The sequence below is a fragment of the Natator depressus genome, chromosome 6, assembly GCF_965152275.1.
Source record: "Natator depressus isolate rNatDep1 chromosome 6, rNatDep2.hap1, whole genome shotgun sequence".
Lineage (NCBI taxonomy): Eukaryota > Metazoa > Chordata > Testudines > Cheloniidae > Natator > Natator depressus.
The window spans coordinates 20,016,724-20,030,287 of NC_134239.1; the positions used below are offsets into that span (position 1 = coordinate 20,016,724).

The following is a 13,564-nucleotide window of genomic DNA, read 5'->3' on the forward strand; positions in this document are numbered from 1 at the left end:
AACAGTGTTGAATCAAGCCCTTGGTGTGAAAAGTTCTGGCAAGTTTAATGATAAAGTCACAGGGATGGCAGGAGGAGGCAAGCTAGTCAGGGATAAAACAGAAGAGGGGCCCAGAAGTTGGGAAGAAGTGATAGAAGTGAACCTTCCAAATGTGATTGGGGCCCAGGAGCTGGGATGGCATGGCAAAAGGGAGTCAGGTCAGCAGGAAAGGTGAAGAGAAGGAGCTGGGCCAATGGGAGGTGGCATTTATACCTTTTGGGAACATTTTGTAGACATGGATGAAATGGAGCCAAATTCAGGACCAGATGCTGACTCGATTATTCCAAAAGTAGTCCCATGAAAATCAATGGGACTACTTGGGGAGTAAGATACTAGTTAATGTGAATAAGGGTATCAGAATGTGGTTCTTAGACGTTATACCTGCAAGACAGCTGCGTAAAATATCCAGCCCTATAAGGGACACTTTTAACATCTTTATGAAACTCCAAATACATTACACCCAGTGAATCCTCTTTTATTCAGTATTTTACTAAGTTGTTCAAAGAATCCCTGCAAGTGAAAGAAATACAATTTAATCTTGGAGGAGATGGGCTGATTTGATTGCAGCAAAATATACTTATCTAAATGTTGAAAGAGTAATTAATTACATTGAATTTTATTTCTGGAACAAAGGGGAGGGTCAACTGTTTAATTCACATGATCAGGCCTAGGTCCTGTGTTGAAGGTAGATCAAATCTTCTTCCAAGCATCCAGCACAAGTAACTGAAATAGGTACTGAGGAACTGGAGTTGGAGGCGCAAGTGGTGTTCTCGTCCATCCTCCCCGTGGAAGGAAAGGCCTGGGTAGGGACCGTCGAATCGTGGAAGTCAACGAATGGCTACGCAGGTGGTGTCGGAGTGAAGGCTTTGGATTCTTTGACCATGGGATGGTGTTCCATGAAGGAGGAGTGCTGGGCAGAGACGGGCTCCATCTTACGAAGAGAGGGAAGAGCATCTTTGCCAGCAGGCTGGCTAACCTAGTGAGGAGGGCTTTAAACTAGGTTCACCGGGGGAAGGAGACCAAAGCCCTGAGGTAAGTGGGAAAGCGGGATACCGGGAGGAAGCACAGGCAGGAATGTCTGTGAGGGGAGGGCTCCTGCCTCATACTGGGAATGAGGGGCGATCAACAGGTTATCTCAAGTGCTTATATACAAATGCACAAAGCCTTGGAAACAAGCAGGGAGAACTGGAGGTCCTGGTGATGTCAAGGAACTATGACGTGATTGGAATAACAGAGACTTGGTGGGATAACTCACATGACTGGAGTACAGTCATGGATGGTTATAAACTGTTCAGGAAGGACAGGCAGGGCAGAAAAGGTGGGGGAGTAGCACTGTATGTAAGGGAGCAGTATGACTGCTCAGAGCTCCGGTACGAAACTGTGGTAAAACCTGAGTGTCTCTGGATTAAGTTTAGAAGTGTGTGCAACAAGAGTGATGTAGTGGTGGGAGTCTGCTATAGACCACCGGACCAGGGGGATGAGGTGGATGAGGCTTTCTTCCGGCAACTCACGGAAGCTACTAGATCGCATGCCCTGATTCTCATGGGTGACTTTAATCTTCCTGATATCTGCTGGGAGAGCAATACAGCGGTGCATAGACAATCCAGGAAGTTTTTGGAAAGCGTAGGGGACAATTTCCTGGCGCAAGTGCTAGGGGAGCCAACTAGGGGGGGCGCTTTTCTTGACCTGCTGCTCACAAACCGGGTAGAATTAGTGGGGGAAGCAAAAGTGGATGGGAATCTGGGAGGCAGTGACCATGAGTTGGTTGAGTTCAGGATCCTGACGCAGGGAAGAAAGGTAAGCAGCAGGATACAGACCCTGGACTTCAGGAAAGCAGACTTCGACTCCCTCAGGGAACAGATGGCCAGGATCCCCTGGGGGACTAACATGAAGGGGAAGGGAGTCCAGGAGAGCTGGCTGTATTTCAAGGAATCCCTGTTGAGGTTACAGGGACAAACCATCCCGATGAGTCGAAAGAATAGTAAACATGGCAAGCGACCAGCTTGGCTTAATGGTGAAATCCTAGCGGATCTTAAACATAAAAAAGAAGCTTACAAGAAGTGGAAGGTTGGACATATGACCAGGGAAGAGTATAAAAATATTGCTCGGGCATGTAGGAAAGATATAAGGAGGGCCAAATCGCACCTGGAGCTGCAGCTAGCAAGAGATGTCAAGAGTAACAAGAAGGGTTTCTTCAGGTATGTTGGCAACAAGAAGAAAGCCAAGGAAAGTGTGGGCCCCTTACTGAATGAAGGAGGCAACCTAGTGACAGAGGATGTGGAAAAAGCTAATGTACTCAATGCTTTTTTTGCCTCTGTTTTCACTAACAAGGTCAGCTCCCAGACTGCTGCGCTGGGCATCACAGAATGGGGAAGAGATGGCCAGCCCTCTGTGGAGATAGAGGTGGTTAGGGACTATTTAGAAAAGCTGGACGTGCACAAGTCCATGGGGCCGGACGAGTTACATCCGAGAGTGCTGAAGGAATTGGCGGCTGTGATTGCAGAGCCCTTGGCCATTATCTTTGAAAACTCGTGGCGAACGGGGGAAGTCCCGGATGACTGGAAAAAGGCTAATGTAGTGCCAATCTTTAAAAAAGGGAAGAAGGAGGATCCTGGGAACTACAGGCCAGTCAGCCTCACCTCAGTCCCTGGAAAAATCATGGAGCAGGTCCTCAAAGAATCAATCCTGAAGCACTTACATGAGAGGAAAGTGATCAGGAACAGTCAGCATGGATTCACCAAGGGAAGGTCATGCCTGACTAATCTAATCGCCTTTTATGATGAGATTACTGGTTCTGTGGATGAAGGGAAAGCAGTGGATGTATTGTTTCTTGACTTTAGCAAAGCTTTTGACACGGTCTCCCACAGTATTCTTGTCAGCAAGTTAAGGAAGTATGGGCTAGATGAATGCACTATAAGGTGGGTAGAAAGCTGGCTAGATTGTCGGGCTCAACGGGTAGTGATCAATGGCTCCATGTCTAGTTGGCAGCCGGTGTCAAGTGGAGTGCCCCAGGGGTCGGTCCTGGGGCCGGTTTTGTTCAATATCTTCATAAATGATCTGGAGGATGGTGTGGATTGCACTCTCAGCAAATTTGCAGATGATACTAAACTGGGAGGAGTGGTAGATACGCTGGAGGGGAGGGATAGGATACAGAAGGACCTAGACAAATTGGAGGATTGGGCCAAAAGAAATCTGATGAGGTTCAATAAGGATAAGTGCAGGGTCCTGCACTTAGGATGGAAGAATCCAATGCACCGCTACAGACTAGGGACCGAATGGCTAGGCAGCAGTTCTGCGGAAAAGGACCTAGGGGTGACAGTGGACGAGAAGCTGGATATGAGTCAACAGTGTGCCCTTGTTGCCAAGAAGGCCAATGGCATTTTGGGATGTATAAGTAGGGGCATAGTGAGCAGATCGAGGGATGTGATCGTTCCCCTCTATTCGACACTGGTGAGGCCTCATCTGGAGTACTGTGTCCAGTTTTGGGCCCCACACTACAAGAAGGATGTGGATAAATTGGAGAGAGTCCAGCGAAGGGCAACAAAAATGATTAGGGGTCTAGAGCACATGACTTATGAAGAGAGGCTGAGGGAGCTGGGATTGTTTAGTCTGCAGAAGAGAAGAATGAGGGGGGATTTGATAGCTGCTTTCAACTACCTGAAAGGGGGTTCCAAAGAGGATGGCTCTAGACTGTTCTCAATGGTAGCAGATGACAGAACGAGGAGTAATGGTCTCAAGTTGCAATGGGGGAGGTTTAGATTGGATATTAGGAAAAACTTTTTCACTAAGAGGGTGGTGAAACACTGGAATGCGTTACCTAGGGAGGTGGTAGAATCTCCTTCCTTAGAGGTTTTTAAGGTCAGGCTTGACAAAGCCCTGGCTGGGATGATTTAACTGGGAATTGGTCCTGCTTCGAGCAGGGGGTTGGACTAGATGACCTTCTGGGGTCCCTTCCAACCCTGATATTCTATGATTCTATGAACTCTGCAGGGAGAAATTCTCTTCCCCCAGGCTGCAGAGCTGCTCTGTAGCTGTTATTTGAACCTGAAGGATAACTGGGTGACTGGCAACTTGATAATACATGAAAGTCATGTCCAACAAGTGCAAGGCAGGGCACATTGAAAGGAGCCATTTGAACTACTCATAGATATTGCTGGGTTGTAAATTAACTGCAACCACTCAGAAAAGAGTTGCAGATGGAAGGGGCAATCATTGTGGACAGCTCAATGAATGCATCTGCACAGTGGTAGTCAAAAAAGGACTCAAAATGTTAGAATGATTTAAGAATCTGTTTGAGGGTGCCTGAATTACTGAGTTTGGTGTACATGATGATGCATTTCCTAGAAGGGATGTGAAGTATAAGTTAATTTGTGGGTTGAAAAAAAGGATAAAGTTGTGGCGAAGGGGAGGGGGTAAAAGTTGTGATTATGAATGGAGTGGCTTGTTGAGGTGGGATGGCTGGGATGAGGATGGTTTATTGGGTATTATCAGTTGGATCCGGTTTGGTTGTGTGTATATGATCTCCATTATAAGTACAATGGTGTTTGTTGTTTCTTCTTATTTTAAGGGTATTTGTATGTGGCGGAGGATTTTCTGGATTTTAAAGTTAATCTGCAGGAGAACCAAAGGGGTTGAGTACTATCCCTCAGGCAGACCTTTCCACTTGCCTAGTCTTGACAGCTGGATCACTGACAGAAGGGGATATAGTTCCTATGTATGTGGAAGTGGGATTGAAGTTTTTCTCTCATCTGATTGGGGGCCTTTTGATGTGGAGTGTTTACATGTTCTGTAAAGCCTTCTGGATCTTGTGCCTTGTCCTGGAGGTGCTTCCTTGAGAACCCAGCTGTGATAGCTCTATCTTTTCAATTGTTGAGAAGACTAAGCGATGCAGTGGTGAGTTGGGGATGTGAAGGGAGGATGAGATAATTGTTTCTGGGCCTTTGGCTGTCTGATTCCTGTGATGTCTACTGAAATTTCACCAGCCAATCACTCTTCTTTTGCCAACTCCTGTTCTCTCCTCCTGGGTCTGTATGTTGTCAGTATGGATCATAAACTTTTTGGGGCAGGAAACTTACCTTTGTACATGCTTATAAACCTCCAGACACCTTGCTGGCATCATACAAATAATAAATAAGATAAAAACAATGATAATATGGAATAGACAAGGGGGAAGTCTTCAGACATAGGGCTTTAGTAAAACAATTATCAATTCAATCCGTCTCTCTGGAGGTTTCATCTTGAGAGCTCAAGGCATTAGCTTTCAGGCTCTCTACTTAATGCAAGGCTAGCGGCAAAAGTTTCTGCTATACATTATTTAATCATGGAAGAGATGCCCAACTTCATGTATGATCATTGACTGCTTCCTCTTGCAATCTACAGGTAAGACCCTGAATAAGGCAGGATTCTGTAGTAAATGAGGTAGGTTTCTGGAGGTATAGTGCCTTCTTCACCATAGAATTTGACTGGTATGCAATGACTGAGCCAAGAAGGAGGAACCCTACCTCATTCTGTTTGGGACTTGCATAGTGTCCAATGTATTTGACATGGGGCCACAATTGAACAATGAAGATTAAAAACAGATATTAAAAGCTACCTCATTCATAGAGCACTGTCCATCCTCACACAGAATGAGTTATAGGTACTGTAGATAAGTAGTATGTGATCATATCATGGAAGCCTGTCATAATGCCTGTACAGAGGGGTAAAGGTTGTGTAAGAAGCATTAACTTTGGCATTTCTAGACTTGAAAATCTCTACCTATGTACCTACTCATATGGACCCCCATCATCATATCTGAACACCTCCCAGAATTACAATGTATACATAAAGATATTTATTTTTCTCTTTCTCTCTTTTGTCCAGTCAATTAGAGAGAGACTAGTTATTTTTAATGTGGTACTGTTGTGGAAAAATTTGTTCAAAACAGCACATTTTTCATTTTGCCTGGAGGATACTCTGGTTTATGATTATCCTGTAACCTTCTGGGAGTGAATGCTAGATTTGTGGGCTAGTGGCCAAGAAAGTTCTGTCTACTGCACGTCTGAGGTTAAATTTGTAGTAGAACATAGTTGTGGGAAGTCATGATCTCATAGTGTGAAGCAGCCCTTCAGGTAATTTGGGTCTATTCCATATAGGACCAAAACCTTGAATCCATCACAGTATTCATCAGGCAGCCAGTGCGGACAGCATTGAAGTACTGAGGTGATGTACTCTCTGCAGCCTGTGTTGCTAAGCAGCCTGGCAGCTAGGCTGCTGTGTTCTGAAACTGTAGTTACCTTTTTATTAGGTTGGTGGTTTAACAACTAGGCACAGAGAATTACAGTAATCAAGCCTGGAGATCAAAAATGAATGAGTTACTGTCAGTAGGTCTAAATCTGCAAGGAGGAGGCACAGGCTTCTTGTCAGAAAGATGGAAAATGGTGTATTTAGTAGCCACAACTATTTGATTATCTGTGATGTTCTGTTCTGGACACCAAAAACTGTAACCCACTGTGACACTTCTGCCTCAGCAAGTGAGAGCTTTTCTGGAGATTAGACTGTGTGTCAGCTCCCTGCCTCTATCCCAGACTAATCTGTCTGTTTCACCAGCAAACTCTTCCAGACTCTGCCAATCTGAATCTTGCCTTGCAGGTAATTGACAGTGAACCTCAGCTCCCAAGTTCCTCCAGAGACGTCTGTATGCAGTGTCCTGTTCCTCTCACAGAAATTATGAAGTTTGCCACCTGCAAAGAGATAGGGCACATACCAGCCTGTTAGGTTAGCTGAAAACTCACACTTTGCTGTAATAACACAGCACTGAGATAGTTTTGTAATAAAACTAAGAGTAAGTTTATTAATAAAGAACAGAGATTTAAGTGGTACTAAGCAAGAGAAAAAGATACAGGTATGGTTACAAACAAAACATTTTTTTCTAGTGACAAACTTAATCCTAGCAAGGTATACCTTTGTCTAAAACAGTTTCTCACTGTTTCTCACAGCAAGTTATCAGTTATCTGAATTTTTTTTCCCTTCAGGCCAAGAGGACCCAACTTTCACAGGCTCAGAGGATGCTGTTCCATATGCCCCTTAAGTGATGGATAATTAGAATGTCTTTCTGCTCCCCTTTTTATTTTCCAAAGTCCATTGTCTTTGGCTCAAGAGCCAGGAAGACTTCCTGGGGTGCAAACTCTGTCCCCTGATGTGCTCATCAAGCTGCTGTTTGTTAGCTTTGTTTACCTTATAAATAAATATACTTTCATTGTCCTCTGGCTTACAAAGCTTGACCCAGACAGGTACATCCACATTCCTTTGTATAATGCAGCCTGGTTTATCAACACTCCACAACATATTTTAGGAACATATTTCCAGCACACATACATAACTCTTTATACACCACTCATAGATGCATCACACAATGATATTTGTAACCAGTATGTCACCAGCTTTCAGAGAAGACCTTGCTTGATACACTTTTATAGTACAATAATATTGTATACAATCAGCTGATTTAATTGCTTAATATTTGGGAATCAGAGCCCCTGTTTTCCCTCTGTGGTGTCTGGACCCTAATTGTCACAGTATCCAGAAGCAGTAAGGAGGCCAATGTGGCCACAAGGCTGTGGACTGTCTTAATGATCTAAGGACTTATACTCAATGGAGGATAACATTATAGAGGTGGCAAAATCTTTACCTTCCCTACCAACATCATACCAGGCTTTTCAGTTTTCAGCTTCATCCAGCTGCCCTTCATGATTATCTTGACTATTTTAGTCAAGATGCTGGACATGTTGGAGTTGGCACTGTTCACATCTGATATGAAGATGATATAGAACTTCAGTTTGCAACCTCATAATTTCTTTTTGTGTAGTTTATTGAATGGAATATTTATTCCATAGGTCTCCCACAAAACCTCTAGATTATTTTACATTTTTTCACCTCTGTAGAGGCTGTTTTTTCTTTAACAAACCAAGAAAAGAGAAAATGGATGGAAAAACATGAAAATGGATAGTAATAAGAGAAAGGTAATTTTCCTTGTCCTTCCAAAGCCTTTGCCACTGTTTTCTTATTTCTACATTTTGTACTTCTGGTCTAATGCAGTGGAGCAGGGTGAATGTGCTCAATTTTGGCTCAGTGAATCATCTGTCCATTTAGCTTCTGCAGCTCAATGTCAAATAGAGCTAAATATTACACATTTTTACTAAATAAAGGGCTGTTTTCTCATCCAAGTTAAACTTATATCAACTAATAATTTCTAGCTGTTATATGAATCAGATTTGTACTAGGTCTATTATGTATACTACATATACTATTCCAATACATCTATTCACTACACCAGGCCATGTTACATAATTTAAGAAAAATGGCATTTGGTACATGGGACACATTAATTTACACTAATTTTATATAAAAAAGGAGTAACAGAATAAAAGATCAAGAGGAATATGATTAAAATAAATTACAGTACACAGTAATGTATCCCGAGAAACGATCAAAACAGAGTCTTGAGTCACTATGTTATTCTTACATATTTCTCAAGAAAAAGTTGAGGGGTGCAGTCTGAAATTAAGCTGGAGGTCTGCATGGTCTAAAGTCTCCTATCATCACTCATTCTGGAGAAAAGAAACAACGAATAGTCTGTATTATGTTCTAGAAATAAAATAGTGTTGAAGCTCCTCAATTCAAACCATGATTTGACAGAAGCACGAAGAGTCTAAAGTATTTTGAGGAATTATGTTTACTGGGGTACCCATGTGAATAATTCTTTGTATACATTTGCATGATATTCTTAGATGCTTCATCATACTCTATTATATTCTTTCTGTACATCAGATAAAGTAATATTTACTTCCTATTTGATGAATTTTAATATTAAACAATCTGAAGATTGACTGCTTTTAATAATTCTTGTCTGTGTTACAAACAATATTAATTTATTTGAAAACAACAGCATACTAACTCAATTGAAATTTCTGTAGCTGCTTAGAAAACTCTTAAACTGTGCTCATGACTCATGATGCAATGGGGTCCTATGATTGAATTATAGCTTTGCATTTATATGAGAACCAAACTATTATTCTACAGATGCTGTGATTTTTGCAGAGACTTTATTTCAGTTATTCTGAATTAATGACGTCTATTTAGCATACTTTTTCTTAGATGCTTTATTTTAAAGTTGAGAATAGAGTTGATGAATCTAAATATTATCCATTTCAAAATAAGTTTTAAATTACAATCAACCATAGTAAAACTGTAGCATCATCAGTAACCATCTTGAATTCAAACATAAAACCCATTCAAAGTAATACAAAATGAGCTTTAAAATACAAGTTGATATTTAAATCAAGTACAATGCATTTTTGTATTGAGGTATATTAGAATTATACACAACATAAAAAGGTAGATATATACAAGGAAGATATACCATTATGAAATGTAAAGGGCAGATTCAGTACCTTGAAGAGTTAAAAAAAAATCAGCAATATGAAATGGAATTAGGATGATATTTTGACATATGAGCCTCAATTCAATCCTGGAGTAACTTAGTTGATTTCTTATCTAAGTGGGATGTCACTGAATCAAACAGTTCAGTTTTAGGGGATTACTTCACATCTTGAGTACTGATTTTGGGAAAAGTTGGTATTTTGTATTCCCTTCAGAAAAGTCATGGTTGGGCTCAGTCTGATTTCCTTTAAGCATGGAGTTTCACAGAATTTTTGATTATTGAAATGGTGGCGTCCATGAAATTTTGACAAGCATTACTCAACAGAAGTTGTACAAATCCAGAATTACTTTGAAGTTATAATTGTCCTATCACCATTGTAGTCAAGAGGAGATTTGCTTACTTAAGTACCACAGTTGGACACTATGAACTTGACCTTCGTGTGCTGAGTACCAACAGCTTCTACAACTTTCAGTGGAAAATGAGGTGCTCAACAGCTTTCAGGATCATAACCTGCACCGACACTTTTGATATATAATGTGGCATATTGCCCTTTTTTCTGTTTGAAAATCTGGCCGTAATACGTTAGAGTATTTTCAGTAGATTAAGGGGGAAGAAGGCCAGTATGCCGACTCTGCACCTGATCTTTTCCTGGAGCTTTGCAGAGTAAAAATGTCAACAATACCAAAGCTCTGTCCTATGCAGAGTAAAAAAGACACCACTACAGTAGTTTTGTGTTGTCTTCTTGAATATTCATATAATATTGTCATAAATATAAAGGGAAGGGTAAACCCCTTTAAAATCCCTCCTGGCCAGAGGAAATCTCCTCTCACCTGTAAAGGGTTAAGAAGCTAAAGGTAACCTCGCTGGCACCTGACCAAAATGACCAATGAGGAGACAAGATACTTTCAAAAGCTGGGAGGAGGGAGAGAAACAAAGGGTATATGTGGTCTGTCTATATTTTGTCTTTGCCGGGGATAGACCAGGAATGAAGACTTAGAACTTTTAGTAAGTAATCTAGCTAGGTACGTGTTAGATTATGATTTCTTTAAATGGCTGAGAAAAGAATTGTGCTGAATAGAATAACTATTTCTGTCTGTGTATCTTTTTTGTAACTTAAGGTTTTTTGCCTAGAGGGGTTCTCTATGTTTTGAATCTAATTACCCTGTAAGGTATTTACCATCCTGATTTTATAGGGGGGATTTTTTTTTTATTTCTATTTACTTCTATTTCTATTAAAAGTCTTTTTGTAAGAAAACTGAATGCTTTTTCATTGTTCTCAGATCCAAGGGTCTGGGTCTGTAGTCACCTAGGCAAATTGGTGAGGCTTTTTACCAAACCTTGTCCAGGAAGTGGGGTGCAAGGTTTTGGGAAGTATTTTGGGGGGAAAGACGTGTCCAAACAGCTCTTCCCCAGTAACCAGTATTTGTTTGGTGGTGGTAGCGGCCAATCCAAGGACAAAAGGGTGGAATATTTTGTACCTTGGGGAAGTTTTGACCTAAGCTGGTAAAGATAAGCTTAGGAGGTTTTTCATGCAGGTCCCCACATCTGTACCCTAGAGTTCAGAGTGGGGGAGGAACCTTGACAAATATTAATTCAAAGAAAGACCATCATGAATTCAACAGAGAAAACAGTTCTGCTATCAAGTGGCCTGGAAACTTTTTTTTTTTTTGGCAAAGTAAAAATAAAATCTTCACCGTGTATTTGGTCTTTTAAAATGTCTAAAGTGCTTAAGCAAATGAAGCATCCTTTCCCCTTGGAATAAAACAAGGTTTTACATTTCAGCTTGTTTGGAACAGTTCCAGATAGCAGCAGTGGAAAAAAGCCAATTTGGTCTTATTCAGTATCTGACTAAAATCAGTGTTGCAGAATATTTTTCCAGCTCAAGTGCTTTGCTGGCAATTTACAAAAAGCCTCAGGCACAGATCTATTCCCCCAAGAGCCCTGTGGCTGTTCTATCTTGCATCAGCAGCAATGATCCTCCAGAGCTTTCATGAGAGCCAGGGATTGCCAGACTGCAGCATGCTCTGACCATGCCCCCTGCTCTCCCAACAGGGCCAGGCAGAAGCGTTTACATTGGCATTAAACCACCCAGGGATTTCCCTGCACCGAGGAAATCCTCAGCTACCCAGTTAAGGTGGCCTTTTTGCATTGCTGGATGGAGTAGGTTGCAGCCTCCCTCATCATTAGCAGGGAGGTGTGGCTCATGGACACAACAGGACTCCATGGCCTGTTCATCTGCAGCCAACTGGCCAACCCACCTATTTGATAGTGATTTTAGGACTGGGTGGAAATTTTTCTGTAAAAGTTTTAGCTGAAAACTTGGTTTTGAATAAAACTAAGATTTTGTGGAAACTTTGTTTTTCTGACAAAAACAAAACAAAACATGTCAGTTACTTGGTTTCTCCCTTTATTGGAGTGGAGGAGGGAGTGGAAGTGGGGGGGAACAAAACACACTTTCTCACACGTTTTTACTCCATCTCACCCTCTTTTCAATTGGGAAAGTGGGATTTTTAAAAATTAGGTTTAAAAAGTGAAAGTGGAGTAGTCTCTTTTTACACCCCCTGCCCCCAATTTTTCCCAGTGGAGAACACATAAATGTGAGTTGCAGGAGGGTGAAAAAACGTTTCTCAAAATGTTTGACACAATGGGGAAGAGTCTGGGTTGTTTTTCAGTTTGGAGGGAGGGGAAATCGACCAGCTCTACTTAATATTGGCCCCCCCTCTCCTCTCACCAGCCCTGCTCTAAAGGGGGAGAGCGGCGGCCACAGGGGGTTCATAACCCTAGGGCTGGAGGGGACACGGGGTAGAAGCCCCTGCCCCCAGCCTGGGAGGGAGTCACGGCAAGTCCTAGAGCCACAAGGTTCTGCATAAGCTGGTCCCCTTCGCCGCGCGCTGGTTGCGTCCTACAGGATGACCCGCTCCGCTCGGGAAAAACTGGCAGCGTGTGCTGGAGGCGCTTCGAACCCAACGGCGGCTAGAGCCGGTGAAACCGGCGCCCACGCCGCTGAGGGGAGACACATACCCAGCCAGCCAGGGGCTGCTTCGACAGCCGCCTTTTAATTCCCAGACGGGCGAAAGAGAGGGAGGGCGGCGCGCGCGCGCGCCGGAGGACTTTCAAACCCTAACGGCTGCCGCGGCAGGCGGGGGCTTGCGTTGGGACTCGTGCCACGCCCGCGACCCCGACCGGCGCAGCAGTCGGCGGTGGCGCCTCGGGCGGGGGGTGGGTGGTGGTGCAGCTGCAGGGGCTTCCTCGCGCGAACACGGCCACGCTGAGCACCTGAGAGGGCGGGCGAGGCCGGGCCTGAAACTAACCGAGAGAGGGCTCGGGTGGACCCTGTGGGAACGGGAAAAGTTGAGCCTGGGCGCTGCCTGGCAGAGGGATCCGGCTCCTGGGACCGCCAGCTGTGAGCCAGCCCCTCACCACCCACCTTGTGAGCACTCGGTGAGAAAAGGGCTCCCAGGACCCTGCGCTGAGCCTTTGCAGTGGGCCAGGGGGAATCCCTCCTTGCAGTGAGGAGAAGGCCCCGCTAGGCGTTAGGCTAGTGCTGTGGTGCCCCTTCTCTCCCCCCCCCCCTCGGGGGGTGGTGATGGCTGTTGGGCCGGGTCCCCGTCTGTGAGCCCAGTGAGTTGCGTGAGGCAGTGCTCAGGCAGGATGAGCTCCATAAACAGCAGCTTTGTCTGGGTCACACCCTCTCTGCCTCAGGACCCCTTAAGCAGGAGGTACTCAGAGGACTCCCAGTTCTTTGGACAATACCATATCATATGGAAGAAGCGGCCATTCGTTGTGCTGCTGGCATTTGTGAGCTGTGCTGTGGGAGGTAAGACACTTACGGGCTCCTAATATTGAAATGATAGCAAGCAGGCACAGCTTGTTCCTCTCAACCCAAGAGAACCCTGCAGGCCTCTGGGAATAGAAAATCACCTGCTTGGCCTGTGTGATACCAGTCCATCTCAGCATGTGTGTCAGTGAAGTCTGGGGTTAATTATTGGAAATGGATCAGGCCTAATTGCATTATGACATCATCTAGGCTTTAACTTTTCACTTTGACTAGTTTCACCTTTTATCTCTAACCTTTTGCCCTCTCCCTGTGACCTTCACTGCCCA

General features: G+C 43.6%; 1 protein-coding gene across 1 annotated transcript in view; it reads left to right on the forward strand.

Moving 5' to 3' along the window:
• The first annotated feature begins 13,111 nt into the window (after positions 1-13,111).
• Positions 13,112-13,564, forward strand: part of LOC141989734 (solute carrier family 9 member C1-like) — a 293,130-nt gene continuing 292,677 nt past the window's right edge. The window contains exon 1 of the mRNA XM_074956659.1: positions 13,112-13,277. Coding sequence (XP_074812760.1) covers positions 13,112-13,277 — 166 coding nt within the window. The remainder of the gene's footprint in view (positions 13,278-13,564) is intronic.